This window comes from Melospiza georgiana, chromosome 27 (genome assembly GCF_028018845.1).
Source record: "Melospiza georgiana isolate bMelGeo1 chromosome 27, bMelGeo1.pri, whole genome shotgun sequence".
Lineage (NCBI taxonomy): Eukaryota > Metazoa > Chordata > Aves > Passeriformes > Passerellidae > Melospiza > Melospiza georgiana.
The window spans coordinates 1,531,020-1,558,355 of NC_080456.1; the positions used below are offsets into that span (position 1 = coordinate 1,531,020).

The 27,336-nt window shown below is 52.8% G+C and overlaps 1 protein-coding gene across 1 annotated transcript; it reads left to right on the top strand.

The window, feature by feature from the left end:
- Positions 1-7,657: 7,657 nt before the first annotated feature.
- On the top strand, positions 7,658-21,543 carry ADAMTS15 (ADAM metallopeptidase with thrombospondin type 1 motif 15). The gene is made up of 8 exons (XM_058041343.1): positions 7,658-8,682; positions 13,060-13,192; positions 14,139-14,306; positions 14,710-14,993; positions 16,134-16,311; positions 16,402-16,583; positions 17,158-17,333; positions 18,569-21,543. Exons 1-8 carry the CDS (start codon positions 7,789-7,791, stop codon positions 19,347-19,349), a joined length of 2,796 nt encoding a protein of 931 aa, XP_057897326.1. The 5' UTR covers positions 7,658-7,788; the 3' UTR covers positions 19,350-21,543.
- Positions 21,544-27,336: the final 5,793 nt, after the last annotated feature.

The following is a 27,336-nucleotide window of genomic DNA, read 5'->3' on the forward strand; positions in this document are numbered from 1 at the left end:
TTTCCTCCATTGTTTCTTTCATCTTTCAATATCTAATTTCATTTATCAGCGAACCTAAAGTTTATTTGTAAAGGCAAATCTCTTTTTCCATTCATCAATCAGTGGAATCCTTCCCATTGTTTCTTTTATCTCCTCCAACCCCAAACTCCAATGACCCTACCTAGACCCAGCTGGGTTTTTTTTCCCTCCAAGAAAATTTTATTTCATTTTATTTCCTGGAAAGCTGACTAACAATGCACTCTAATTCATCCTCAGTCCCTGGAGAGGATCTTCCTTCCTGCCCAGGGGATGGGGAGTTGGGAGAGCACAGCCTGAACTTTTGGAGGAGAAGCCTCTGATATGCCAACCTTCTATCCAAAATCATCTGCTTGAGCTTCAGTTTGCCCTGCCTGAACCACCTTTCTGCTCTATCTCTGGCCTGAAATTCTCAGATTCGGTATTTAAAACAATTTCTTTGGTGAACTGGAGTATCCAAGTGCTGGTTTTAGCTACCAGCAGACCCACAGCTTGTTTGTAAAGAGAAATCTGTCATTCCTCTCACTGCTTTTTTGGGGGAGTTTGTGACGTTTTGCTGTCCCCTCCTTGCTCTGCAAACGGGTTCACATCCAAATTTGAAGCTCCAGGCTGAGTTTTAGTTATTCCTTTTTGCCCTCAGCGCAGAGAAAACACTTGGGATAATTATTTGAGCTGCTAATGAAGCAGCTCCGATGCCCAAAATTGAGACCACTAGATGTCAGTGCTGCCCTACGCTGCGGTGGGAAACCCTAAATCCAGCAACCCTAAACCCAGCAACCCTAAACCCAGCAACCCTAAATCCATCCCTGGGAATTTGCTGGGGAAGTGGGACCAGAGAGGTCCTGCAGATAAAACCTCACTCACAGCAAAAGGAACATTTCCAATAGTTTTCATTTTAAATAATCAGGTGGGTGGAAACGTCCAGCAGAAAAGCAGCTTTAAATCAGAGTCCTGGCCATTGTCCTGCCAAGTTACCTTCAGAGAAACCATCCTGGCTGTGGAAGTTGGTGAGGGGACTCAGGGAAATGGTTGTTCCTGTGAGGAAAGGGGAGATTTGGGCTGATTTGGCGCCAGGGAGTGAAAGAAGAAGCGAAATGTGCCGCTGTGAATCTCTGGTCGTTGCCTTGCTGTCCCCTCCCACCATGGCCACAGCCACGAGAGGGCCCTCCTGCCTTAAAAGTGGTGGAGATTTAGGGTTTGGTGCCTCAAAACTCTGAATATCCCATAAAAAGAAAAGGTTTTTCCTTCAATTTCCTTCCATTCCTTCCTTTTTTTCCTTTCCTTCCCTGCAGCAGCTCATCCCTGGAGATGATTTATCAGCAGCACCAGAGGGTTGGCTGCTGTGAGAGTGATACTGGGTGAATGCTAATTCTCCTGGATCCCCTAAATGTGGGAAAAGAAGATTTTTAGGATTCAGGAAAGGGCAGGGACATCCAGGATGGGTCTTGGTTCATCAGCTGATGCTGCTGCCTCTGAGATTTGGTGACCTTGCTGCTGGGCACATCAAGAGCCATGGCTGTGATTTGATACAATTTGTACTAATTCAATTTCTAATTTCTAAACCATCTTTAGATTTTTTTTTCCCATATAATTTTCTCTGTTTTCCATATTTATTCTCTATTTTAATTCGCATTTTCTATCTGTAATGCCATCACCCATTGCCTTCATTCCATTTCATACCTGGATTTCCAGAGCAACGATGTGGCACTAGAGGTCAGCCTTGCCTCAGGGTGGGTTTGCAGCTCCAGTTGTGCCCAGGTGCAAAGGAACAGGTTTATGGCTTTCCAAAATCAAGGGCTAAATCAAAATCAAGGGCTGTTTCCAGCATTGCAGCCTCCTCCCTGGGGAGCTGCTTCTCTATTTTCTGTCTGGGTCTTTCAAGGCGTTTCCTTCTGGGACTTCCAAGGTGTCCTGAGAGCAGCACATCAGTGAGAAAATCCTTTTGGGGATTGGAGCTGCTTCATTAGCAGCTCAAATAATTGTCCCAAGTGTTTTCTCTGCGCTGAGGGCAAAAAGGAATAATTAAAACTCAGCCTGGAGCTGCAAATTTGGATGTGAACAAAAGCAAGGAGGGGATAGCAAAGCACCTCAGTCTGGTCCTTCCTGAGACTCCAAAGTTGTGTCTGCTCTGGGGTCCAAACCCTCTAAAACCTTCCAAGCCTGCTGTAGGGCTGCTTTTCCTGTGGAGCAGCCCATAAATTCTGTAAATAAACATGGCAGGTTAGAATGAAAATACCCTTTTCTACAAATAATAATAATAATTTAAAAAAATATTATTTCTCCTCCTCTCTATTCCAGTCCCACATGGTTTGTGGGTTGATGAAAATGGCTGAACTCTGTAATGGTTTTGCTGGGTGAGAGCTGCCTTTTGGAATCTCTGTTCCCCCAGGTTTATTCCAGGTGTGGATCATTTCTGTGACCCCTCAGGCTCACCTGGGACAGCTCAGTGCCTTTGTGCACCTCTGGTGTCCCTGTCCCTGACAGCAGCATCCAGAGAGGGAATCCAAAATGTCCAAAAATGAGACAGAGGAGTCCCTTTTCACTTTATTCCAATAAAGGGAGAGGCCATGGGGCATTCCCTGGAGTTTCTCAAATTTTTGGAGGACTCAGCCTCCTCCATCCCATCCTGGGAACAGGATGGAGCTGCCCAGGTGGGAACAGCATCCCAGAGAGGGAATCCATGGGTGGATGGAACTGCCCAGGTGGGAACAGTGCAGTGCTCAGTGCTGGGTCACCAATCTCTGCAGGTGAGCAGCAGCTCCTGGTGCTGGGTTTGGCATGGGTGGCACTGCCATCTGCCTCTTCTGAATTCCCATGTTCTGTTTGAAACCACTGTGGAAAAACCTGTGTCTCTCTTCCTCAAACAGGAGAAAGCCTTAAATACTGAGGGGAGTGAGAAGAAGGGGTTTTAGATGCTTTCAGAGGGAATGGAAAACCTTAAATACTGAGGGGAGTGAGGAGAAGGGATTTCAGATGCTTTCAGCGGGAATGGACTATCAGCAATCCCAGGACCTGCAGTACCAGCTGGAAAACACACAAACCCAGGAGTTGTGTTGTTTTTATTCAATCATCCTCAGTCCCTGGAGAGGATCTTCCTTCCTGCCCAGGTGATGGAGAGTTGGGAGAGCACAGCCTGAGCTTTTGGGGGAGAAGCCTCTGATACACCAAGATTTTAGCCAAAACCAACTGCTTGAGTGGCAGTTTGCCCTGCCTGAACCACCTTTCTGTTCCATCTTTGGCCTAAAATTCTCAGATGCTCTATTCTTTGGTGAACTGGAATATCCAAGAGATACGTGAGGTTTATTTTTTGTTCTTTTTGTGTTTTAAAATGAATAACTTTGCATCAGGGTGATGAATAAATGAAACAAAATAACTTGGTGCTTCCTGGAGATGTTTGGGATGAAGGAGGAGGAAGGTGGGAGAAGGAAAATCCACACTGCACACCAGCTCACACTGATATTTCAATATCAGAGTGAGCAGTGGATTAAGCCTGAGTGAGATGGGCTTTACCTAAAGTGGTTTCTAGACAAAAATGAAAGTAGAAGCAGAATCCACCTCACATCCCTTGGTACAATTCATTATCTGCAGCTGCTTAGAATGTTCCAGAGGCCTCTTCCACCTCCCTTCCCTGCTTTCTGTGTGCTGTCCTTCAAGGCACACACCTTCATCCCAAATCCATCCAGCCCAGAGGGACTGCAGGGGTGAGGAGCAGCCAGCCTGGAAGGACAGGAGTGACCCCAAGGTGTCACCTGGACCAGCTCCTGCCTTCAGGTGTGGGGTTCAAGCAGCTGCTGGCTTGTCCCTGGAGAGAAAAATCACATCAGGTCCTCGAGCAGGAGGAAAACTGAAATATAAATGTGCTTCCTTCTTTTATGGAGTGCTCTGGAACATTCCTGTACCTGCTGGAAGGGTGAGTAGTGTGTGCTCCTGTGCTCACCTGGGCAGGGGAGTGATGGTTTGGGTTAGGGGTAGGTTAGGGTCAGGGTTAGGGTAGGTTAGGGTTAGGTTAGGGTTTGGTTTAGGGAATTGCTGCTGCAGGGAAGTGATGGTTTGGGTTAGGGTCAGAGTTTGGGTTAGGAATAGGGTTAGGGTTAGGGTTTGGGTCAGGTCTTGGGTTTGGGTTTGGTTTTGGGTTTGGGTTTGAGTTTGGGTTGGGGTTTGAGTTTGAGTTTTGGTTTGGTTTGTGTTTGGGTTAGGGTTAGGATTAGGGTTTGGGTCTGGGTCCGGGTTAGGTTTTGGGTTTGGTTTTGGGTTTAGGGTTAGGTTTGGGTTTGGATTTGGGTTTGGGTTAGGGTTAGGGTTAGGGTTTGGTTCTGGGTTCGGGTTGGGTTTTGGGTTTAGGGTTAGGTTTGGGTTTGTATTTGGGCTGGGTTAGGGTTAGGGCTAGGGTTAGGGTTAGGATTTGGGTCTGGGTTTGGGTTTGGTTTTTGTTTTTGTTTTGGGTTTGGGTTAGGGAAGTGCTGCTGCAGGGAAGTGATGGTTTGGTTTGCAAAGCCTTGGGGCAGGTGATTCCCAGCTGCTCAGAATGAGGGCTGGGGATGCTGGGATGGAGTTCCAGCTGGTCCATCCCTGTGTTCCAGCCCATGGCACACCCCCAGCATCACAGGACACAGCCAGTGCCGTGCCTGGAGGCTCCAGCAGGTCTCAGCCCAGGCACAGCCAAACCACTCACATTTTCTGCCTGCCTTTCCCCATCAGGAGACAATCAGATGTTCTCCAGGCTGGAGATAAAGCTCCTGCCAGCTTGGTTTGACTCATCCTCCTGAGGAGAGCCGCCAGATGGAGGGGCTGGAGCTCAGGGGCAGCACTGACCAACTCTGGCTTGAGGATCTCCAGCCTGGTGGCAGCTCTGGGAGCCTGTGGCTCTGTGGATGCTGCTGTGGTCTTTGGAGGAACCATCCTGCTGAGCAGAGCAAGGCTGTGGGAAGGAGAAATTCCCTCCTGGCACCTCGCGATGCTCAAGATTCTGTCTCTCTTCCCTTGCTCCTCCACTCCCTGGCTGCCCATTACCAACACCCCTGGGCACGTTGCACTTTGGCCAGCAGACAAAACCCTGATTGCCTCAGCCCAGCACAGTCAGATGGGTGTTTTGGGTCACAAGCTCAGCTGGAAGGCACACGACTGAGCAAACCACAGCACGGGGATGCACTGGCAGCAAAACGAGCCGGGCTGTGGGCTGTGGGCTGTGGGCCCTGTGCCTTAGGCAATAACTTTGGATTCTATTTCATACATGCACACATTCTTCAGCTGTGCTTGCATTTCAAAGGGTTTCAGCCTTTGCTGAAATCACATCAAAGCCAGTTTGTCCATGAGAGGCTTTAATTTCATCACTGAACCAAACCGTGGTGTTTGTGGTGCTGATAAATCTGTCCCTCAGCTACAGGTTGCTGCTGAGGACTCTTCTCTGCTCTCCAGAAATCCCATCCACAGCGAGATGTTCCCACCTGCCAGGAGCATTCCCTGCCCCAGCACCCTGCACACACTGCTCTGCTGACCCCTGTGGGCAATCCCTTGTGCCCCACACAGGCTGTCCTGCAGTCTCAGAGCAGGGGATGTTGCAGATGTTAACACTTATGGAGGGTGTTTTGGTGCTCAGGGATGAAGGCAGGCTGAGCTCAGGGGTGGAAATTGCCTTTGCCCTCAGCTGGATGAGGGTGGGGTGGGTGGAGAGGGATCCCCCCAGTGTGAATGCAGGAATTGCTGGGGCAGTGTGACACTGGGCTGGCAGGTCTGGAGGCACACAGAGGGGCACAGATCTCAGTGCTAGACACCCCTGGGCTGTGGAAAACATTTATCTTCCTAATAAATCTGGAACTAAGCCCTCAGCTGTCAAATAGCGGGTTCCCCTCTGTACTGAACTGTCCCAAATACCAGCACGGAGCAGAGGATGGAGGGCTGGAATAGCTGACCTTTAAAGGTCCTTTCCAACCCAGACTGTTCCATGACTCAATGATTCTATGACCTTTTATCTTCCCTGCACAGCCTTGTGCACTCCAGAGGCCCCATCCCTGTGGGGTCACAGAGCTCCATCCCTTCACTTAGAGCAGGGTCCAGAAAAGCTGGAGAGTGGCAGGAGGGAGCCTGGCAGGTGGGAGCATCCCTGGGGGCTGCAGAGTTTCCCTCTGCTGCAGGAATAAAAGTGAAGAGGGTCTCCTTCCTCTCCGTCCCATCCAACAGCCCAATCCTGTCCTGTCCTACCTCCCCCCATCCCACCTTATTCCATTCCCATCCCATCCTGTCCCATCCCACCCTATCTCACCTCACCCCATCCTAAAGTACCCCACCCTTTATTCCATCCTGTTCCAACCCCAGCATCCCATTCCACCCCACACAATCCTGCTCCAACCCCAACATCCCATTCTATCCCACACAATCCTGTTCCAACCCCAGCATCCTATTCCACCCCACACAATTCTGTTCCAACCCCAGCATCCCATTCTATCCCACACAATCCTGCTCCAACCCCAGCATCCCATTCCACCCCACATAATTCTATCCCACTCCTCAATCCCGTCCATCTCGCCTCATCTCATCCCACCCCTTATCCTGCACTATCTCACCTCACTCCATCCCAAAGCACCTCACCCTTCATTCCCTCCTGTTCCAACCTCAGCATCCCATTCCACCCCACACAATTCTGTTCCAACCCCAGCATCCCATTCTATCCCACAGAATTCTGTTCCAGCCCCAGTATCCCATTCCATCCTACACAATACCATCCCACTCCTCAATCCCGTCCATCTCACCCCATCTTATCCCACCCTCTATACCACCCTATGTCAAACCCACATCCCATCCCATCTTATCCCATCGCACCTCAAACCCAAATCCCACTCCATCCCACTCCATCCCACTCCATCCCATGCCATCTGAAACCCACATCCCACCCCATCTGAAACCCACATCCCACTCCATCCCAAACCCACATCCCACTCCATCCCAAACCCACATCCCACTCCATCCCACTCCATCCCACGCATCCCACCCCATTTCAAACCACATCCCACCCCATCCCACGCACCCCACTCCATCCCACGCATCCCACCCCATCCCATTTCAAACCCACATCCCACCCCATCCTACCCCATCCCACTCCATCCCACCCCATCCCAAACCCACATCCCACCCCATCCTACCCCATCCCACTCCATCCCACCCCATCCCAAACCCACATCCCACCCCATCCTATCCCATCCCACTCCATCCCACCCCATCCCAAACCCACATCCCACTCCATCCCACTCCATCCCACGCATCCCACCCCATCCCAAACCCACATCCCACTCCATCTGAAACCCACATCCCACTCCATCCCATGCCATCTGAAACCCACATCCCACTCCATCCCACTCCATCCCACGCATCCCACCCCATCCCACCCCATCCCAGCGCACCGTTCCATCCCCTCCCGTCCTGCCGCCGGTGCCGCGCCCCCGCCCCGCTCCGCCCCGGGGAGGCGGCGGCAGCCCCGGGCGGAGCGCGGTTCTCTCCCGGCTCCGCTCGGCTCCTCGGCCGGCCCCGCTCGGCCCCGCTCGGCCCCGGCCCCCGCCCCGCGGTGCCTGCGGCGGGGCCAAGCCGCGCCCCGCTCCGCCGCTATAAGAGCGCGGTGCGCCCCGCGAAGCAGGTACCGGCGGGGCCGCTCCGCTCCTCCAGCCTCCGCGGGTCCAGGGGGAGGAGGAGGAGGAGGAGGGAGGAAGGGGGGGGCCGGGCGCTGCTTTCTCCCCCCCGCGCCTCCCCCGAACCCCGATGCGGCCGGCCTGAGCAGCCGGGACGATGCTGCCGCTGCTGCCGCTGCTGCTGCTGAGCGCGGGGGCTGCCCCGGAGCCCGACTCGGCGCTGGTCACCCCGCTGCGCCTGGACCCCGACATCAACGGGCCCGCTTACTTCAGGGGCGGCCCTGCCGAGCCCCCGCGCGGGGGGCAGGCGGTGGTGATCCAGCTCTCGGCGTTCGGGGAGGATTTCTACCTGCACCTCTCCCCCGACGCCCGCTTCATCGCGCCCGCCTTCGCCGCGCACTACCTGGGGGCGGCCGCCCGCCCGCTGCCCGCGCTCCGCCACTGCTTCTACTCGGGGGATGTCAACGCCGACCGCGAGTCCTTCGCCGCCCTCAGCCTGTGCGGGGGCCTCCGCGGCGCTTTCGGCTACCGGGGAGCCGAGTACCTGATCGGCCCGGTGCCGGGGGGCGCGCCCGGGGGGCTCCACCGCCTGCAGCGCCGCAGCCCCGGCCGCCCCGTCGGGGCCGGAGCGCCCCGGTGCGCCGTGGGCTCCGGGCTCACCCCCGGCGTGCTGCAGGCGCTCGACAAGTACCGGGGGCGTGCGGGGGGCAAAGGCGGCCGCGCCAAGCGCTTCGCCTCGGTCCCGCGCTACGTGGAGACCTTGGTGGTGGCCGACGAGTCGATGGTGAAGTTCCACGGGGATGACCTGCAGCACTACCTGCTCACCCTGATGGCCACGGCCGCCCGCCTCTACAAGCACCCCAGCATCCGTAACCCCATCCAGATCTCCGTGGTCAAGTTCCTCCTGATCGGGCAGGATGACAAGGGGCCCAAAGTCACCAGCAACGCCGCCCTCACCCTGCGCAACTTCTGCGCCTGGCAGAAGAAGTGGAACAAGGTCAGCGACAAGCACCCCGAGTACTGGGACACCGCCATCCTCTTCACCAAGCAGGTGGGTGCAGGGGGGCCCCAGGAGCTGCTCCCCCCGGCACGGAGCACTGGGCTGAGGTGTTCTGCCACCCGTGTGCATGTTGTACTGTTGGGGAGGTTGTACCTGTGCCTGTCCCTGTTTCCCAGGGAACCTCCACTCTCAGATGCTGGGTGGGGGGGCCAGGGGCATGGGGCAAGCAGACTTGGGCCAGCCTTGCTGTCCCCTGGGCAGGTTTTGGCTAGCAGCCTGGAAAAATCCCTGCCATGGGGTGAGTGAGGCCAGGAGGTGTCCACAGGCAGAAAGCTGCTGCTCCATCTCCTGCCTCCATGCAGGAGCTTGGCAGCGAGTGCCCTGCGGCTCTGAGTGCGCCCTGAAATGAGAGGTCTGAGCCCAGAAGAGGAGGAGCATGGTCCTGTTCCCCCTCCCCAGCTGGGAAGAGCTCACAGTGCCACCTGCCAAGAAAAAACCTCTCCCTGCTTCCTCTGACTCATGCCTGAGGTTCTCCTGAGAACCTGGACCTCTCCTCAGCACTGGCTGCGCTGCATGGAGCCGGTTCAGGGCTGGAAGTGAAGCACCGGAGATCAGCCAGCACTCCAGCCCTCGAGTGGGGGAGAGCAGAGAGCCACTGCCCCCAGTGCTGTGGGCTGGCTGCATCCCTGGGGTGGGAGAGAGGCTTGGAGCTGCCTCTGGCAGGGCTCCGTGGTGATGTGGCGTGTGGGATGAGCTCTGCATCCTCCCACCCCCACAATCTGGGTGACACCAAAGCTCCCACAGCCTCTCCCCACTGTTCCTCCCTCCCTGTAGTCCTGTCTCAGTGTGGACATCAGTCCAGTGCCTGCATCCCAAAATCCCTGATGGGATGGGAGGAGGATGAGCCCGGCGTGGAGGGGTCAGTCACGTCTTATCTTGGCTGCAGCAGGCTTTGGCAGAAAAGGCTCCTTGCATTTTCTCCTTCTACTATCCCTGCCCAGATGTTTTTGGATGAGGGACAGGTGAGGAACTCCCCTCAGCAGCAGGGAGACCATTCCCAAAATATTTTTTCCAGGTCAAGCCCTTGTGGTGGGTGGGAAGGATATAGCATCCAGCTCAGTCCAGCTGTCCCTAGCCTGGGCTGGAGCAGGACTGAGCTGTGCAGGACGTGTAGGATCTTGTCCTGTGTGTCCTCTTGTCCTCCCCACCCCGGGCCAGCTGTAAATCCTCGGGGAGCACAGGCAGGATGGAAGGCCAGGCTGCTGGAGCAGCTGACAGAGGAGGACTCTGCTGACACCTCTGCTGACACCAGGCAGCTCCACCTCTGGTGGAAGCCCCGTGAGGTCACTGGAGCTGCACGTGGGACAGAGCCGGTCCCAGCCATTCAAAAGATGTGGATCACGTCTGGGCTGCATTTTTTACACATTGCTAAACCATCCATTCCTGAAATCCCAAAGCAAGCTCAATGCAAAGGCACACGGTCAGGGAGACATCTGCCTTCCTTGAGTGCATCCATCTGTGGTCCCCTGACATCCCAAAGCTTATCTTCCTGCCAAAAAGCTGTTACATAAGCCCCCGACTTAAATTTCACCTCCAGCCTGGTTGATAGGCAGTTTTCACTGTGATGATGAGCTGCTGACGAATGGGGCTCTCTTTTACTGCTTGGATTTGCTCCCTTCCAACACTGAACGATGGATTTGCCTTTGGGAAGCTCAGTCCTGATCAGCTGGAGGGTGCAGATTCCCTTCCTGCCTGAGCCACTGCTTGTTGGAGGGTCCTGCAGAGCTTCAGCTGCCCTCCTGGAAATATCCCTGCACACCATGGCAAGGGGCTTGTCCATCCTTCCCACCCCTCCTGGACCTCACACCGGCTGCACATCTTTGCTTGCTGTAAAACCAAAGGGAAGTTGCATGGAGGAAGATCTGGCTGCAGCCTAGCACCGGTGGGAGTTTGGAAACTGCAGCTCAAGCCTCACTTTTTGGAGTTGCTTTGGATGCACACAGGAAGCCTCTGTGGCAGGGAGAGATCTTATGATTCTGAGCAGGTGAATTAATGCTCAAGGATCCCCCTGACTGACCTGTGGAACGTCTTGAGAAGCTCACAAGGGATGATGAGAAGCCTTGGGAGGTGCCATGCAGGAAGGTCAGGCTGTCAGAGTGCTGATGCACTGAGCAGGTTGCCTGCAGCCCCTTGGGAGACCAAGGGTCCTCCCTGTCCCTGTGCCAGCAGAGGGGACACCAGTGACAGAGAGCAAAGGCAGAGCTGGCTCCTTGCACGGTGCTTTCCACCTTAAACCTCTTCCATTTCTCTCTGCTCCCCTCCTGAGCAGCCTCAACACCGGCAAGGCTGAAGGAGGTGTGCAGGTGGGGGATCAGGACCTGTCATTGAAGCCCAGAGATGCTGCCTGGCACAGCCAGGCTGTCCTGAGGAGGCTGTGGTGAGGGAAAAGCCCCCAGAGAGCTGCTGGTGGTGAATCCCAGCGAGGCTCGGAGCGAGAAGTGGGTCAGTGTGTCAGTGCAGGTGTTGGGCTGGGAGCCAAGGCTCGCTGTGCTGGCGAGGAAAGAACTCTTCAAAGAGCACTGAGAGCTCTTCAGAGAGCCCTGAGCAGGGAGCTGTGGGGCTGGGACATTCCTCCCCACGCCTCATCCTCGCCCCCAAACCCCCAGTGCTGGCCAGAGAATTTTGCATTTTCTCCTTCCATTATCCCTGACCAGATGGTTTTGGATTAGGGACAGGTGAGGAACCTCCTCAGCAGCAGCGAGACCATTCAAAAGCAGAGCATGGGCAGGGGCTCCTGGGCAAGCTGCACCCCTGGCTTGGCTCAGGGTGGTGCTGCCACTGGGTCTTGGTGTGTTTGGGGTCTGGGACTCTGCCCCTGGGCTTGCCAGCACCGTTAACCAACCTGTGCCCAGCAGTGGTGGCACTGCCAGGGCAAGGTGGGGCTGCCACCTCTTCCTCTGGGATCAGGGATGCAGCAGGGCCCCAGCTGGGCAGGGAAACTGCAGAGCAAAGCGCTGAGCTCAGTTGTGTGCTGGGGTTTTCCACCACCAGAGCAGACCCAGACGTTTCTTCACGTCACCTCTCTGGAGATGCCGGTCCTGCTGTGGCCCCAGGTCTCCTGTTAAAGCCATCTCAGGCCTGGCTGGGGCTCTCTGAAGTCATCAGGGCTGTGATTTACCCACGGCTGAACCTGCCTGCGCGGGAATGCCTGCAGCTTGGAAACCTTGCTGGAAATATTGGCAGAGCAGCTCCTGTAGGATTCGGAGCAACCCAGGCGCTTTGGCTGGGCGAGTGCTGAGCATGAATCACACTTATTTATAGCATGGGAGCGCCCAGAGAGTCCCTCACTTTTCTTTTCATGTGGAAAACAGCTCCGTGCCCGCTGCATGGCCTCCCTGGCAGCCCTGGGGCAGCACCCAGGGAGGGGAGGATGCTCCAGCCCTCCCAAAGCCAAACCACACCCAGCAGGGCAAGGGAGCACGTGGGACAAGGTTGCTGCCAGGCTGCAGTATTGGTGTGTCTTGAATGGACTTTTTTTAGCACGAGCACCTGAAAAAGGGCAGATCTGCCCATGATGAGACCCTTCCCAGCCTCTCTGCTGGCAACATCTATGTAGGATGTGGCTGTCTTCAATGTGGGGGTGGAAGCCTGGGCTGGTTCCTCCAACACCCCAATTCTATCCTGTCCCACTCCCCCATCCCACCTCATTCCATTCCCATCCCACCCCATCCCATCCTGCCCGTTATGCCATCCCATCCCATCCCATCCCATCCCATCCCATCCCATCCCATCCCATCCCATCCCATCCCATCCCACCCTTTATTCCATCCTGTTCCAACCCCAGCATCCCATTCCATCCCACACAATCCTGCTCCAACCCCAGCATCCCATTCCTGGGCTGGTTCCTCCTGGGCTGGTTCCTCCTTTGATCAGCTGGGCTTGGTTGCTCCTTGAAGGGTGGCTGCAGAGTGTCTTAGAGAGGCAGGAGCACCTTCTTTAGCCTTGGAAACCTCTGGACCTGGTCCAGGGCTTTCTTTTTCCTTGGAAGAAGCCGAGAAATGAGATTGAGAAGTGGCTCAACCCTTCAGGACACGTGTTCCCATCCCACCTGGGTCTAGTCCTTGAGCTCACACTTAAGACCAAGTGAACCAAACTGGCTCATCTGTGACAAAACCAGCTCCACCCTGGCCGGAGGAGCTGTTTGGGTAGGAAAAGCTGTTGCTGAAGGCAGGGCAGGATGCTACACACATCCCTGGTGCAAACACAGGGTTGCAGCCTGGACTGGGTCAGGACTGAGGTGTGCTTTCCACTTCTTTGGGCTTTCTTCCCATCAGGAGCTCCCCGTGGTGGCCAGGGATGAGGTGGGAAAGGAGAACAGTGACACCTGTGCTGTCCCCTGTGCTAACCCCTTCCCTGTGTGCCTGGCAGGACCTGTGCGGTGCCACCACCTGTGACACGCTGGGCATGGCAGACGTGGGCACCATGTGTGACCCCAAGCGCAGCTGCTCCGTCATCGAGGACGACGGGCTGCCCTCGGCCTTCACCACCGCCCACGAGCTGGGTAAGGCTCCTGCCCTCCTCTTCCTCTCAGCAGCACTCCCAGCGTTCAGACTGCCCTGGTTTTGACCTCTGGGAGATGAGACAACAGGTGGTACCTGGTGGGGCAGAGTAGAAATTTTCTAGAGTAGAAATCTATTTTGATTTAAGTAGAATGTACATCTTTAAAGTATGTAGCTTCTGACTGCAAAAGCTTAGGCTCAAAGAAACTGCTTCAGTGAAAGACAGATAAGAGGGAAAGAGACAGAGAGTGATAGAGAGGGACAGAGACTGCTGTGAAGCAAGTCAACTTGACCGAGAAATTCTTCCTGATAAAGAAGAACTAGCAGCAAATGTCATGCAAAATTCGTAAAAATGAATATGCATGAATTTCAGTTATTGTGAAATTGTATGCATATGTATTTGAGAAGGAGATTAAAAGAGACCTGAAGTTCCCAGAGGTACCCATGTCATTTTAAGAAAACGATTCCCACATGCTGTAATAAACACACCAGCTTTACAACTTTCACAAAAGTTGTGGAGTTTTGTTTATCTCCACAAAACACTGGTGATAGGGAAACTCTGCCTTTCCCCCTGAGCCAGATGGGAGAGGGCTGCTGAGGGAGCTGGAGGAGCTTTGCTCTCATGGTTGCTCCCACAGCTGGGTTTCCAGGATTCAGGAGCCTGAAATAACAGGCAGAGGGCACACCTACCTCTGTGCAGCTGCTGAAGTCACCTGTCACCTTCTCTTCACAACTTCCCTTGCCCTTCCTTTCCCCTGTGCTTTCCACGTGCATGAGGCATCTGGGAGAGGGCTGGAATGTTTGCTGGCTCTTCTGGGCTGTCCACAGCTGTAATCCTTGTGGGTCTGCCCCACTCCACGTCTCAGTGTCTGCTGAAAGAAGCTGGGGGGGTTCCTGCTCTCGTGCTGTGCTGGGTTATTCATGCTGCCTCCCTTATCCCACCCCCAGGGCACGTGTTCAACATGCCCCACGACAATGTGAAGGCCTGTGAGGAGGTCTTTGGCAGGCTGAAGACCAACCACATGATGTCCCCCACCCTCATCCAGATCGACCGTGCCAACCCCTGGTCAGCCTGCAGCGCTGCCATCATCACTGACTTCCTGGACAGTGGCCATGGTGAGCCCTGCTGTGTCCCTCACCCCCTGCCCGTGTCCCTGTCCCCTGGGAACAGGGTCCAGCCCTGCAGGTCCTTACTGGGAAAAGATGGTTGGCTGTAGAGCTCTTCCTCTTTTGACTCTGCAAACAAATCCAGAAGGAAATGGGAGGTTGGCAGCATTTCTGTAGTGTCCAGACCTCCTGGGTGTCCCCAGCAGTGACATCTGCACTCAGGCTGCTGGCAGAGCTCTAAGGAACCACCAGGGGATGGAATCATCTGTGTCTGTGATACAGCCAAGGTTGAGGGCATCCCTGGGCTAGCTTTGGCCCAATCTCTCCCTCATCTCCCTGCAGCTGTGCCTTCCCTCCCCACCCTGGTCCCTACAGCCCCCAGGAGCTGACAGACCCTCTCCCACTCCTGCAGGGGACTGTCTGCTGGACCAGCCTGCCAAACCCATCCCTCTGCCCGAGGACCTGCCGGGCACCAGCTACAGCCTGAACCAGCAGTGCGAGCTGGCCTTCGGCGTGGGCTCCAAGCCCTGCCCCTACATGCAGTACTGTGCCAAGCTGTGGTGCACGGGCAAGGCCCGCGGGCAGATCGTGTGCCAGACCCGGCACTTCCCCTGGGCCGACGGCACCGCCTGCGGCGACGGGCGCTTCTGCCTCAAGGGAGCCTGCGTGGAGAGGCACAACGTCAGCAAGTACAGGGTGAGTGACAATGCTAGGAACCTGAAACACCCCAAAAACAGGTCACTCAGTGAGTACAGGGTGAGTGCCTCTGCTGGGAATGCAAAAACACCCCCAAAACAGGTCACTCAGTGAGTACAGGGTGAGTGCCTGTGCTGGGAGACACTAAACAGGTCACTCAGCGAGTACAGGGTGAGTGCCAATGCTGGGAATGCAAAAACAGGTCACTCAATGAGTGCAGGATGAGTCACTCAATGAGTCCTCTGCTGGGAACCCCCAAACACCCCACTCAGTGAGTACAGGATGGTTCCCTGTGCTGGGAACCCCCAAACACCCCAAAAACAGGTCACTCAGGGAGTATAGGGTGAGGGCCTGTGCTGGGAACCCCCAAACACCCCACTCAGTGAGTACAGGATGGGTCCCTATGCTGGGAACCCCCAAACACTCCACTCAGCAAGTACAGGGTGAGTGCCTGTGCTGGGAGACACAAAAACACCCCACAGGGTCACGCAGTGAGTACAGGGTGAGTGCCTCTGCTGGGAGCCCCCAAATTCCCCACTCAGCAAGTACAGGGTACACATTGCACTTGGGGCTATAGTCTGGTTGAGGTGTTAGGGCATAGGTTGGACTCGATGATCTTAGAGATCTCTTCCAACCTCATTATTTGGTGATTCTGTTTGTGGGCAGTTGGAGGTTTTCCTTGAGAAGACATGGCTCCAGGTGTGGGGATGATGGGTGTGCAGTGGTTGGAGGTTTTCCTTGTGAAGGGATGGCGGGTGATGGATGTGAAGGAATGAAGGACGATGGGTGTGCAGGGGTTGGAGGTTTTCCTTGTGTAGGGATGACTCCAAGTGTGGAGGTGATGGGGTGATGGGTGTGCAGCAGTTGGAGGTTTCCCTTGTGTAGGGATGGTTCTAAGTGTGGAGATGATGGGTGTGCAGCAGTTGGAGGTTTTCCTTGTGTAGGGATGGCTCCAAGTGTGGAGGTGATGGGGTGATGGGTGTGCAGCGGTTGGAGGTTTCCCTTGTGTAGGGATGGCTCTAAGTGTGGGGATGATGGGTGTGCAGCAGTTGTAGGTTTCCCTTGAGAAGGAATGGCGGTGATGGAGTGAAGGAATGAGGATGATGGGTGTGCAGCCCCTCAGGCTGTCCCTCCCTGCAGGTGGACGGCGGCTGGGCCAGGTGGGCGCCGTACGGGCCGTGCTCCCGCAGCTGTGGTGGCGGGGTGCAGCTGGCCAGGCGCGAGTGCAGCGACCCCGTGCCGGCCAACGGGGGCTCCTACTGCGAGGGCATCCGCGTCAAGTACCGCTCCTGCAACCTGGAGCCCTGCGCTGCTGCAGGTAAGGCCTGGGGCTCAGCTGTAACCACCCCAGAAAACCAAAGCTGGAGGTGCAGGCTGGCGCCCAACACCAACTCTCTGTTGTTTTCAGTACCAGGGAAGAGCTTCCGTGAGGAGCAGTGCGAGGCTTTCAATGGCTACAGCCACAGCACGAACCGCCTGACTGCCTCCGTCTCCTGGGTTCCCAAATACTCCGGCGTCTCGCCCCGGGACAAGTGCAAGCTCATCTGCAGGGCCAACGGCACCGGCTACTTCTATGTGCTGGCACCCAAGGTTGGTGAGAGACCCCCAGGGTCAGTGCCTGGACTGTGGGATGGCTCCAGTGCCCCTGGAGATGAATTGACTTGCCTTGTCTGGTGGGTGGATGGTGTTAGGTGAGGTGCCACCAGTGTGGTATGAATCAGCTTGGCACTGGAGCTGGTCCATGGAGGGTCTTCCTTTAGAAGATGACATTTTTACCTCTTGTAAAGGTGCCTCTGGCGTATTCCTGTGGTCCTGGGATAGAGGATGATAGTTTGGGTACTGGGGAAGCAATGGCAGAGTGGACATCCAGACACAGGACTGAGTGGGATGGTGTTGGCAGTGTCCCCTGTGCAGCTTGTTCCCTGCAATGGAAAGGATAGGAAATTCTCTAGATGGGAGCAGAAAACAGATGTAGCCCCATCTATCTCTTCTCAGAGACCCCAAAATCCTGCCTGCAAAGCAGAACATGAGCAAAGAGTGACATGGTGCCTGCTGGCATCTCCTCAGGACCTGTCAGATGGATTGGGGTGGGATGGGCACAGCTGGGAGGCCTCGGGAGGTGTGAGAGGGTAATGCAGCAGCTTGTTTTTCTCACCTGGTTTAGGTTGTGGATGGCACCCCTTGCTCCCCAGACTCCACCTCGGTCTGTGTCCAGGGCAAATGCATCAAGGCAGGCTGTGATGGGAAATTGGGCTCCAAGAAGAAGTTTGACAAATGCAGCGTCTGCGGAGGAGACAACAAGAGCTGCAAGAAGGTCTCAGGCTTGTTCACCAAACCCATGTGAGTGTTCAGTTATCATGTGTGCTTCCCCAACTCCCAGCTCTCTGTTTTGGTGTGGGGGATGCAGGATTGTGGAGATGGTGATGGGATAAATCCATCCTGAGCCAGATCTGCTGGTGCTCGTGCACATCACTGCACAGACACCTGGCCTGGCTCTGAAGGAGCAGCACAACACATTTAATGTCCTGCTGACTTCTGCTGATGGAGTGCTGTTGAGCCAGAGGGGCTGAAGCATCTTCCTGTAAGTGGGTGACATCAGCCTATGCAAAACTCAACGCAGCAAGGAAATTCAAACTGATCCTCACAGGAAGAAGACAAAAGTAGGGGTGGGAGGATATCAGTAATTCCCCATGTCACAGATAGGAGCTGATTGACATTTCCCAAATGTTTTCTCTTCAGAGACATTTTGGGTAATTGAATCATTACCAACACTTTTATCTTTACATGGTGGTTTCCCTCCCTGGCAAGCATTTTTCACAATAGAAGATTTCTAGCTATATCATATTTGGAATAACATTGATTTGCATAGCGATTTCTTTTTTCTGCATCTTGGGCAAAGGTTTGGCGCTTTCTCACTTTTTGCTGGTTCTGGACAGTTTTTCTTTCATGTGTTCATATCTTTTTCACCTGAAGTGTGGTCTGTGCATTGTTTTCTGTGCCTGGTGTCCTGCCCCAAAGTCTCCCCCCTGCCCCAGCCCACAGAGCAGGCTTTGCCCCTGAGCAAGGCAGTCCTATGGGGATAGCTCAATCCCTCTTGGAGACAGTGTGTCCAAATACCCAGGCCACTCGTAGCCGTGGGTACCTTAAGCAAGCTAAGTGGATTTCAGCTCTTTAGTGACTATCAGCTCTCTTATGATTTCAGCTCTTTGCTTGCTAAGGCACCAGAGGGCTAGGGGAAGAAGCAGATGAGAGAGAGAAGGAGAGGTCCTGATGGTTCCACAGTGATGGGTTTATTGAGGGGTCTGTGGAGGGTTCCAGCTACGGCTTTTCTTCTCCCGAATGGGCTAAACCAGCCCCTTTTCATAGGGTACAGAGGGATCTAAACTTGTCCAATAGTAGGGGTTAGGGGAAAGTGACCTATGGGGTTACAGAGATAAGCTAGGGTCCGAGCAGCAGAAGACAGGAGCTTATTTTGCTGTCTCATCATGACTCAGCATTTCCTGCTGTTAAGTCTCAGCCCTCCACTGGGTCTTAGCCAATTCTGCTACACTGCCCTGCCTGCTCTTCCCTTTCAGGCACGGCTACAACTTCGTGGTGGTGATCCCCGCGGGCGCCTCCAACATTGACATCCGCCAGCGGGGCTACAAAGGCCTCGTCAGCGACGACAACTACCTGGCGCTGAAGAACGCGCAGGGCAAGTACCTGCTCAACGGCCACTTCATCGTCTCGGCCGTCGAGAGGGACCTCATGGTCAAGGGCAGCGTCCTGCGCTACAGCGGCACCGGCACCGCCGTCGAGAGCCTCCAGGCCTTCAAACCCATCCAGGAACCCCTGACTCTGGAGGTGCTCTCTGTGGGAAAGATGACCCCTCCCCGCGTGCGCTACTCCTTCTACCTCCCCAAGGAGAGCAAGGAGGACAAGTCCTCCTACAAGAAGGAGGGCAAGACCCCGCCGGACCTCAACAACAGCGTGCTCAGCCTGTCCAACCGCCTGGACGGCGGGAGGCCGAGCTACAAGCGGCCCTCGTACAAGTGGGCGGTGGGTGGCTGGGAGGCGTGCTCTGTCACGTGTGGCGATGGCTTGCAGAAGCGCTCCGTGGCTTGCCGCGACTCCTACGGCCAGCCGGCCGCCGAGTGCGACGCCGCGCAGCGCCCCGCCGACGTCCGGCTCTGTGGCGAGCCCTGCCCGGCCTGGGAAGCTGGACCTTGGTCTTCCTGCTCCAAGAGCTGTGGTCGGGGTTTCAAGAGACGGGCGTTGAAGTGCGTGGTGCCCACTGGGCGCCTGCTGCCCCGGGAGAGTTGCAATTTTCGGAGGAAGCCGCAGGAGCTGGATTTCTGCACCTTGAGGCCGTGCTGAGCAGGTCAAGGGGTGCCTGCGAGGAAGGGCGTGTGCCAGAGGTTGGGAGTGGGGGAGATGTCCATAGCACATAGCAAAAGGGGGAAAAATAAGAAAAAAAAACTGGGAATAAAAAGGGACCTGGGTGTGGGGACAGCCCCGCGCACCTGGGAGAGAGGGCTTTTACCAACCAGGTCGCTTGGAGACAGAGCGGGAATGAACATCTACCTCGAAGCCACTGGACGACACGGAAACCACCGGTGGAGGCTGGGAACTGGGGGGACAGATGGAAGCGAGGAGGATCATCCCTGCCTGTGATGGATCTGCAGTACAGGCAGGGAGATGCCCCTAAATTGCACAGATGAAGCCTCCCCCCACCTTCCCAGGACCAACCCTACCTCCCTTCTCCCTGGACTCCCCCAACACTCATGCTAAACGGGACCAAAAGGATTTACCAATGCAACGACCACCGGTGCGATGAGGCACTGGGACTGACGCCTCCAGGGCTTGCTGGTGGGGACTTTGTTGTCCCAGCAGCATCCCTGGGCCAGGCTGGAAGGTGGTGGCTTTATTTTCATTCTCTCCTCGTGTTTATGACCTGACCAGTGTAAATTTTATGGTGCTTAACTCTGTATTTTTTTAACCTCCTTCCTCCCCTCCTGATGGGTGTAAACCTTGCATAGCAGGGCTGGTGTTATTCCCAGGGGATCTCACCAGCCTGAGGTTTCCTATGGTGCTTTGGGATGGGGCTGTGTGAACATCTGGATGCTCCTTTACACCCTGGTCCACCTGAAGCTTTTCAGGGCTAAAAGGGATCACAGTGGACCTGAGGTTTGAGCTGTCATTCCAAAAAAGCAGCAAGCAGCTGTGCTGTAGTTCCACAGGGTCAGACACAGCCCCCCCAGCCACTGAGACTTTGCTTTGCTCTGGAAATGGTGCTCAATGGGACCAGTATGTCATGCCCAGACATCCCATAGCCTCCAGCCTTTAACCAGGCTGGGATATTTTTCCTCTGTGTAAAGCCTGCCTGAGATATCCTGAGCTCTATCCGAGCTGGGGTCACTTCCCTGGCATCCCTAAGGAGCTGAGGGAGAGGGAGATCAATCTGGGTCTTTGGCTTTCCTGAGGAAAAAGGGGCTCAGTGGGGTTCAGGCATGCAGGGAATGAGGGACTGTCAACCCTCTTGCTGCTGCAAAGCATCTACAACCATTTCCCCCCTCCAGTTATTCTGGGCTTGTTCTGTGCCTCTGGGGTTATTCTGCACCTCTGACGGTTTTGTAGCATCATGCCTGTTGTGTCAGAGGCTGTTTTACCTCTCCCAAACCCCATTCATCATTGAGGTCTCTTGCTCAGATCAAATCATCAAGGCACCATTGCATTTTTTGCTTTGTCACTGATGCAGGTGCCTCTTAATCAACGAGCTGTGACTGTGAGCAAGCCAAAGCTTCTGGGTCAAGCTGTGCAGTCACTGGGATCAGCAGAGAGGTATTTTAGGGGTCAGACACAGATTTTGGGTAGGCAGAAGATGCCATCTCAGCAAATAAAGGCTTGGAGCCTGCCATGCTTGTTGGAGGTCCAACAAGGAAACTCCACTGCCCCTTGGGTGGCTCCAGAAGGTCTCCAGCTGTGGGCAAGGTGAGAATGACAAGAAATGGGACAGGTGGCACGAGAGTTCCCTTCTTAGGCCTTTGCAGCTGCTCACAAACTCCTTGTGACAGTATTTGTGGGCTCAGCCTCCCTGGGGATCCTCCTAGAGGATCCATCTGATGCCTCTTTCAACACAATCATGTTTTAGGTCTCCACGCTGCTCCACAGAGCCAGGAGCAGATGTTGTGGTTGCTCTGCACAGCAGGGAACGGGAGTTAATGTTCTTAGGAAATCCCTTCCAGGTCTCCATTCCCATGAACACACCACCCATTTTCTGGGGGTTTTCCTGCATATCTGAGCCCGCTGCGCTTCCCTCTGGGGACAGAGCTCCGAGGAGCTGCCCTTTGGTGTCCTGCCATGCCACAGCTGCTTTCTAAGCCACCGAGAAATTGTCAGCCTGGTTGCTGAGGAGGGGAGGGATTGCCTGTGTGAGGTTCTTCTGCTGAGGGTGCAGCAGGAGGACGGAGATGCCGACGGTTCTGGCTGCTTTGTGTATACCATGTATACTGAACATCGATCTCTGCTGTTTGTGCGTCAGTAGCAAACCTGAAATAAATCTGTATTTAAAGTTACCCCCGGGGGGACATGCTCCTGCAAGGGTTGTTTTGTTGGTGGCTGTGGGGCGTTCTTTGTGTTATTGTGAGCCTGAGCCCTTTAGAGTGTCAGCTCATCACCTAAAGAACAAAACTGGCGCCTTTTTGGGCTTTCCTAAAAACAGAGACAAAATTAAGGGAACAAAAAGCAGTTATATTTATTGGATGGTCTGCAGGTACATTTCAGGCAGACAAAACCCACCCAAAAATGGACAATGGGTCACAGGTTTCACACTTTTATAAGTTTGGTCCATTTGCATTTTGGGGGTGAATCTGCCAATTCCAGCTTCAGCTAATGAAGTCATTGACCCCAAGTTTGCTTCCCCAACTCCCTTTTGTTCCCATCTCTGGGCCCTGAGGCAGTGAGGTGTCCTTGAGTGCCAGGCCTGGAGAGGAATTGTTGTGTCTGCCCAGAATGGGGAAGCAGCAGCTCCCACTGTGTGTGGAGTTTGGAGTTCTACACTAAAGAACTGCAGGGTTACAAATAGATTGAAAATAAAAAAAGCTTTAGTTATAGACTGAAGAACTGCAGGATTACAATTTCATAATTGTTCCTTTCCCTTCTGCTTCTTTCTCACACCTTCCCTGCCACCTTTTTGGGGGAATTGTGTCATTGCTGAGGCTTTGTGGGCTTTGCTTTCCAAAGGGAATGGGATGCATCTAACCCAACAGCCAAACCTTTAAGCATCATTTTCCATCTCATGCAGCCCTGAAACATATGAAAAATAGAAAAGCTAAAATCCTAAGGCATCAAAGCCAACACCTTTATAACCCCAACAGGTTCATTCTAATTTGGTTCTCATTTGGGCTTTATAAGCCCAACAGGTTTATTCTGATTTGGTTCTGCTACAGGATTGGTTTAAAAAGGAAACCCAACCTGAAGGAGCCCTGTGGTGAATCAGTTCCTGTGAGCCCCAGGGGAACTGGGGATGCTGACTGAAGGAGGCTGGTTTTCCTTAGGCTTGAATCAGGATGTTCTTTTGTCAGGCTGACAGGAATATAGAGTTAAAATGATTGATGTAAACTGGAACAGCACTCACATCCTGAACAGCCCTGTCTGTGTGCTCCTCCTAAAACTCTCAGCACACCCTCCCTGAGTCAGAGCCCTCTCTCTGCCTGTTGTGCTGGGGCCAATGCTGAGATAAAGCCTTTCCTGCTCCTGGGCTGTGTCAGCTCAGGGATGCCTGATGTCACCCCCCAGCTCTCAGCAGTTTGCCTGGGATTTTATTTTCCCCCAGCAAACTCAATTTATTCCCCCATTCTGTTGTAACGATTTGGCAAATTTCATGTGCTTTATTGGGGGAAAGCTCAGTTTGCTTTCCGTCATCAGAGAATCCCAGAACTGTCGGTGTTGGAAGGGACCATGGAGATCATCTCCTTCCATCCCCTTCTGCCACAAACAGGGTCCTTCCACTGTCCCAGGGTGCTCCAGCCCTGTCCAGCCTGGCCCTGGGCACTTCCAGGGATGGGGCAGCCACAGCTGCTCTGTTCCAGGGCCTCCCCAGCCTCACAGGGAACAATTTCTGTGTAATGTTTAATCCTATAGAAACAGACACAGCTGAGAACCTTCCCCCTCAGCAGCTCCTACAGGGAGGAGCTCCCCTCACAATAAAGTTTTCACTTTCACCCCAAATATATCCCACACTGCAAAGGCAACAGCTGCAAACGGATTTATTGGGAGCAAGGAGGGAGATTCCCACCTGTTACAGCCAGAAATTTTGCCTCAAGTATCTGTTCAGGAGCAGAAAATTAAGTTAAAACTATCACCTTGCTCCTCCAGGTGACAGCTCCACACTTTTAACCAGATGCCCTTAAAGATCACCCAGAGAGACAAAAAACCCCACATAATCCCCAAGTATTTACCTGGTATATATATTTATATATATATACACCAGGTAAATATAAATTATATATCTATTCTATATAAAATATAAAAATATATTGTATAATTAATAATGTTATTATTAATATTATTATATGTATATATTATTTATATATAAAAATAAAATATTTATAAAATAAAATATGTTTATACATATAATTTATATTTACCTGGTGTGTATATATATACACACCAGGTAAATATAAATCATATATATAAAAATTTTATATAACAATTCTATATAAAATATATGAATATATTATATAATAAATAATATGTTATATTATAATATATTAATAATATATTATTAATTAATAATATGTAAGATTTTAAAATATATGTTATTATTATTTATACATTTTATTTATTATAAAAATAAATACATAGATATACATTTACATATACATATGCATATGCATATGCATATGCATATGCATATACATATACATATACATATACATATACATATACATATACATATACATATACATATACATATACATAATATATATATTTAGCTGGTGAGGAAGAAATAAATCCAGGATCCAGGCCAGGATCACCCTGTGGAAGGGAAGGGGGTGTTTAGGCAGGGAAAGCTGGTGCTGGCTTAGTGGGTGACACAGGTTTTGTTCTGCACCTTTATCAAGCCTCAGGGCCCAGGAACAGGCTCCTGGTGCAGGAGGAATGATGTGGAGCATCAGATTTTCTGTCTGGGAAGAAGGGCTGGCTTTTCCCTCTCTCATGAGACGCTGCATTCAATGTTTCTCTGGATTCCTCATTTTCCAGCACTAAAAGGTTTTTTATTGTTTCTTCCCTTCGCTGCGAATTTGTCGTGTTTGGACTCTCCAGTACCCAATAAAAGACTGACCTGGCTGCTTTTCCCTTCAGGGGACACTGCTGTGCCTTCACCTGCAGGGAAGGCAAGGTCAGGATGATCTGATGGAGCAAAGGCATGAGACTCATCCCCTCAGGCCAGGGAATCCTGTCCAGAAATCCCCAGTTTTGGTCCAAATCTCTCCCTGGCTGAAGATGGCTTGGGCAGAGCACCCCAAATGCCTTTAGGGAGCTAAAACTCACTCCTGCCTCTAGGACTGCCTGCAAATCTGCTGGTTTACATTTATCCTATGCTGAAACCCAAAAAGCTTAAAAAATTTTAGTAAAAAAGGGATTACCTGGAGTTTAAGGGAGAGAAACTATGGAGAGGGAGGGAAATGCTCCTACCTCATCTGCTGTTTTGTCCCGGGCTTCGACGTGGCTGTGGATCAGCTCCCTGGGGCTGGGATGCTGCCTTGCTATTTTTACATCCCTACATACACACACACACACATAAATATATATTACTGCCATCACTATTAATAATAATTATAATTACTGGGCTTTGCCAGGAGACAAAAGCAAAACCAGACGTGCGTTGAGCGAACGGAGCTAATTGATAACACATGTCCTGCAGAAAGCCTCTCCTGGGAGAACAGAGAAACTGGGAAGGGCTCTGCTGTGCCTGGGAAAAGGGGAATGTTCACTTGAGCCTGGGGATGTGAAGCAGAATGCTGAGTGGGGCCAGGATGTGAGACCCCAGCCCCTCTCCCCATTCCCTCATCAGCCCCTCGGTGATAGCACAGCCATGGCTGGTTCCTCCCGACCTGGCACAAACGCTGCTCCTCAGGCAGGAAAGGCTTTTCCTCGCTGTGGAAGCTCTGAGAATGGTCTGGATGCTGGTCAGGCAGGCAGAGGAAGGCTGGAGAGCTGCTGTGATTGGGATGGAGACGAGTCCCAGCGCGGTGTGGGACCAGCTGGAAGTGATGCCAAGGCCCCGCAGTGCCGACCCCCCGGCCCTTGCAGCAGACTAAACTTCCCCTGCTGTCCTCCCAGCCAGCAAACTGACACGTTCCCACAAGCATTTCTGCTGGTTTGGGTTTATTTCTTTTCTTTTTCTTCCTTTTTTTTTTTTTTTTTTTTTTGTTAATATTTTTTTTCTAATTATCCAACACGGTCGGTGCCAAGTTTGTCTGTCCAACACTAATCTGGCAGGCAGACCCCGTGGATTTATGGCAAGCAAACCCCCACCCCTCATTGACCAGAGAGGATTTTATCTTTTTGGAGGTCTCCATCACATACTTTCACTGCTGTGAATGCAGAATTCTCAGAGAAGTGATGGCAGGAGGAGCGAGACGGCGTCAGCATCTCCGAGGGAATGAGCTGAGTAAATCAGGCAGCTGTTAAAGATTATAATCCCTAACTAGGTAAAAAACCCTGGAAATTGCAGCCATGGGGTGAGTGGTGAGAGCTTTCCAGCCAACTCCTGGGGAAGGTGCTGCCTTTGGATTTTGCCTAATTAATATCAAGCTCAGCCAAGCAAGCCTGGGAGGTGGATGGGCTCCCAAATGGTTTTTTAATGTGCTATGATTATTTTTTAAAGGTTTCTTTATTTCCCCCCCACTTGTAAATGAATTTAGTGCTGGTGAAAGGTGTTGGATTGACAGCCCTGGAAATATAAGTCCTCAAGGAACAATGTTTTGGAGTTGTGAAGGGAACAACACTCGTGTATAACCAAGATGTAAGAGGTAATTATTTGCAGTAACAGCTGCTTTTTGCTCTAAATTAAAAAATAGAGACCACAGGGATTTGCCAGAGCATCTGAGACATTTTCAGGTGACTGAAGCATTGGGCACAGTCAGAGCTGGCTAAACACACTGTCCCCAAGCTGCTGAGGCACTCAGGGCCACGTTTCATTATTTAATTGCTATTTTCACTTTAAAAAGTGCACATTTGGCAGCCCAGTTGAGCAGGGACCTCAGCACCTCCCTGCACACTACGACCTCCAAGCAGAGCTGGAAGCTTCCACTGAGGCTGAATCAAGAGCCTTTGGGGTGTTCAGAGAGGAGAAAATACCCCAAAAATATATCCCTCCCCACCACACAAATCGTGTGCTGTGGGCCTTTTCTGCAGCTCTGTCACTGAGAATGCTTCCAAAGGGCAGCACCCAGGCTCTGGAGAGTGTAAACACATCTCCAATGGTGCTCACTGCAGGGAATCAGCCTGACAGAGCCAATTAAGGATCTCTGTGCTCCCCATGTGCTGCCCCAGCTGTGGAAAGCCAGGCAGGAGGAGCAAGGGAAGGACATCTGGACCAGGGATGGAGGGACAGGAGCAGCAGGACGGTGAGGAGGAGGCTGGGTCTATCAAAGCACGGCCTATCTGGGCATCTTAAAGGAATCTCAGGGAATTTGGCTTAAAAATCCAATATCTCAGCGAAATTAGGGAGATGAAAGAAAAGCCCGCTTCTCCATCCATCTTCAGACAGCGCCAGGATTCAGGGGGTGAGGTGTGGGGTTTGGGGTCACCATGGCAAGGAATGGCCTTGATCACAGCTGTCCCAAGCTGCCCATTAACCCAGCCCTTCCTGTGGAGGTGAGGATATATTAGCTGGAAAAACAAACACGGGGAAAAGGGACACTGAGAGACAGGGAGAACCTGGGCTGAGCTGCTTTCTCCCAAAGCAAAGAGAAAAGGAAATGAGGAGGAAGAATAAAAACACGAGAAACCCCAAGAGGGAGATGCTAATGAAGAGCAGATGTTATCCCACCTGAATCCTGGTGGGTTTGGCTGCTCCACAGCCCTGGAGCAGCACAGGGCAGCCTGAGCCCCTCTTGGTGGTGCTGCTCTGCTGCTCCATCCTGGAGGGGCTGACACGAGATGGGAGAGGAAAGGAAAATCCCTGTTCTGCTGCTCACAGTGAGCTTTTTGGGTGTATCAAGCTGTTTGAAGTGTGTCGTTTATGAAAAGGAATTAAATTCAATTTGTAAATTTAAAAAAGTTGTTAATTTAATACAAAAAATAATCTTTAATTTAATTTAAAATGTATTTTTAATTTAATTTTCATTTTAAA

Bases quoted from the DNA above. Each gene is read 5' to 3' on its own strand.
- ADAMTS15 (XM_058041343.1), top strand. From the start codon at position 7,789: ATGCTGCCGCTGCTGCCGCTGCTGCTGCTGAGCGCGGGGGCTGCCCCG. The intron at 13,193-14,138 runs GTAAGGCTCCTG...TCCCACCCCCAG, and splicing joins CACCACCGCCCACGAGCTGG to GGCACGTGTTCAACATGCCC. The intron at 14,307-14,709 runs GTGAGCCCTGCT...CCACTCCTGCAG, and splicing joins CTTCCTGGACAGTGGCCATG to GGGACTGTCTGCTGGACCAG.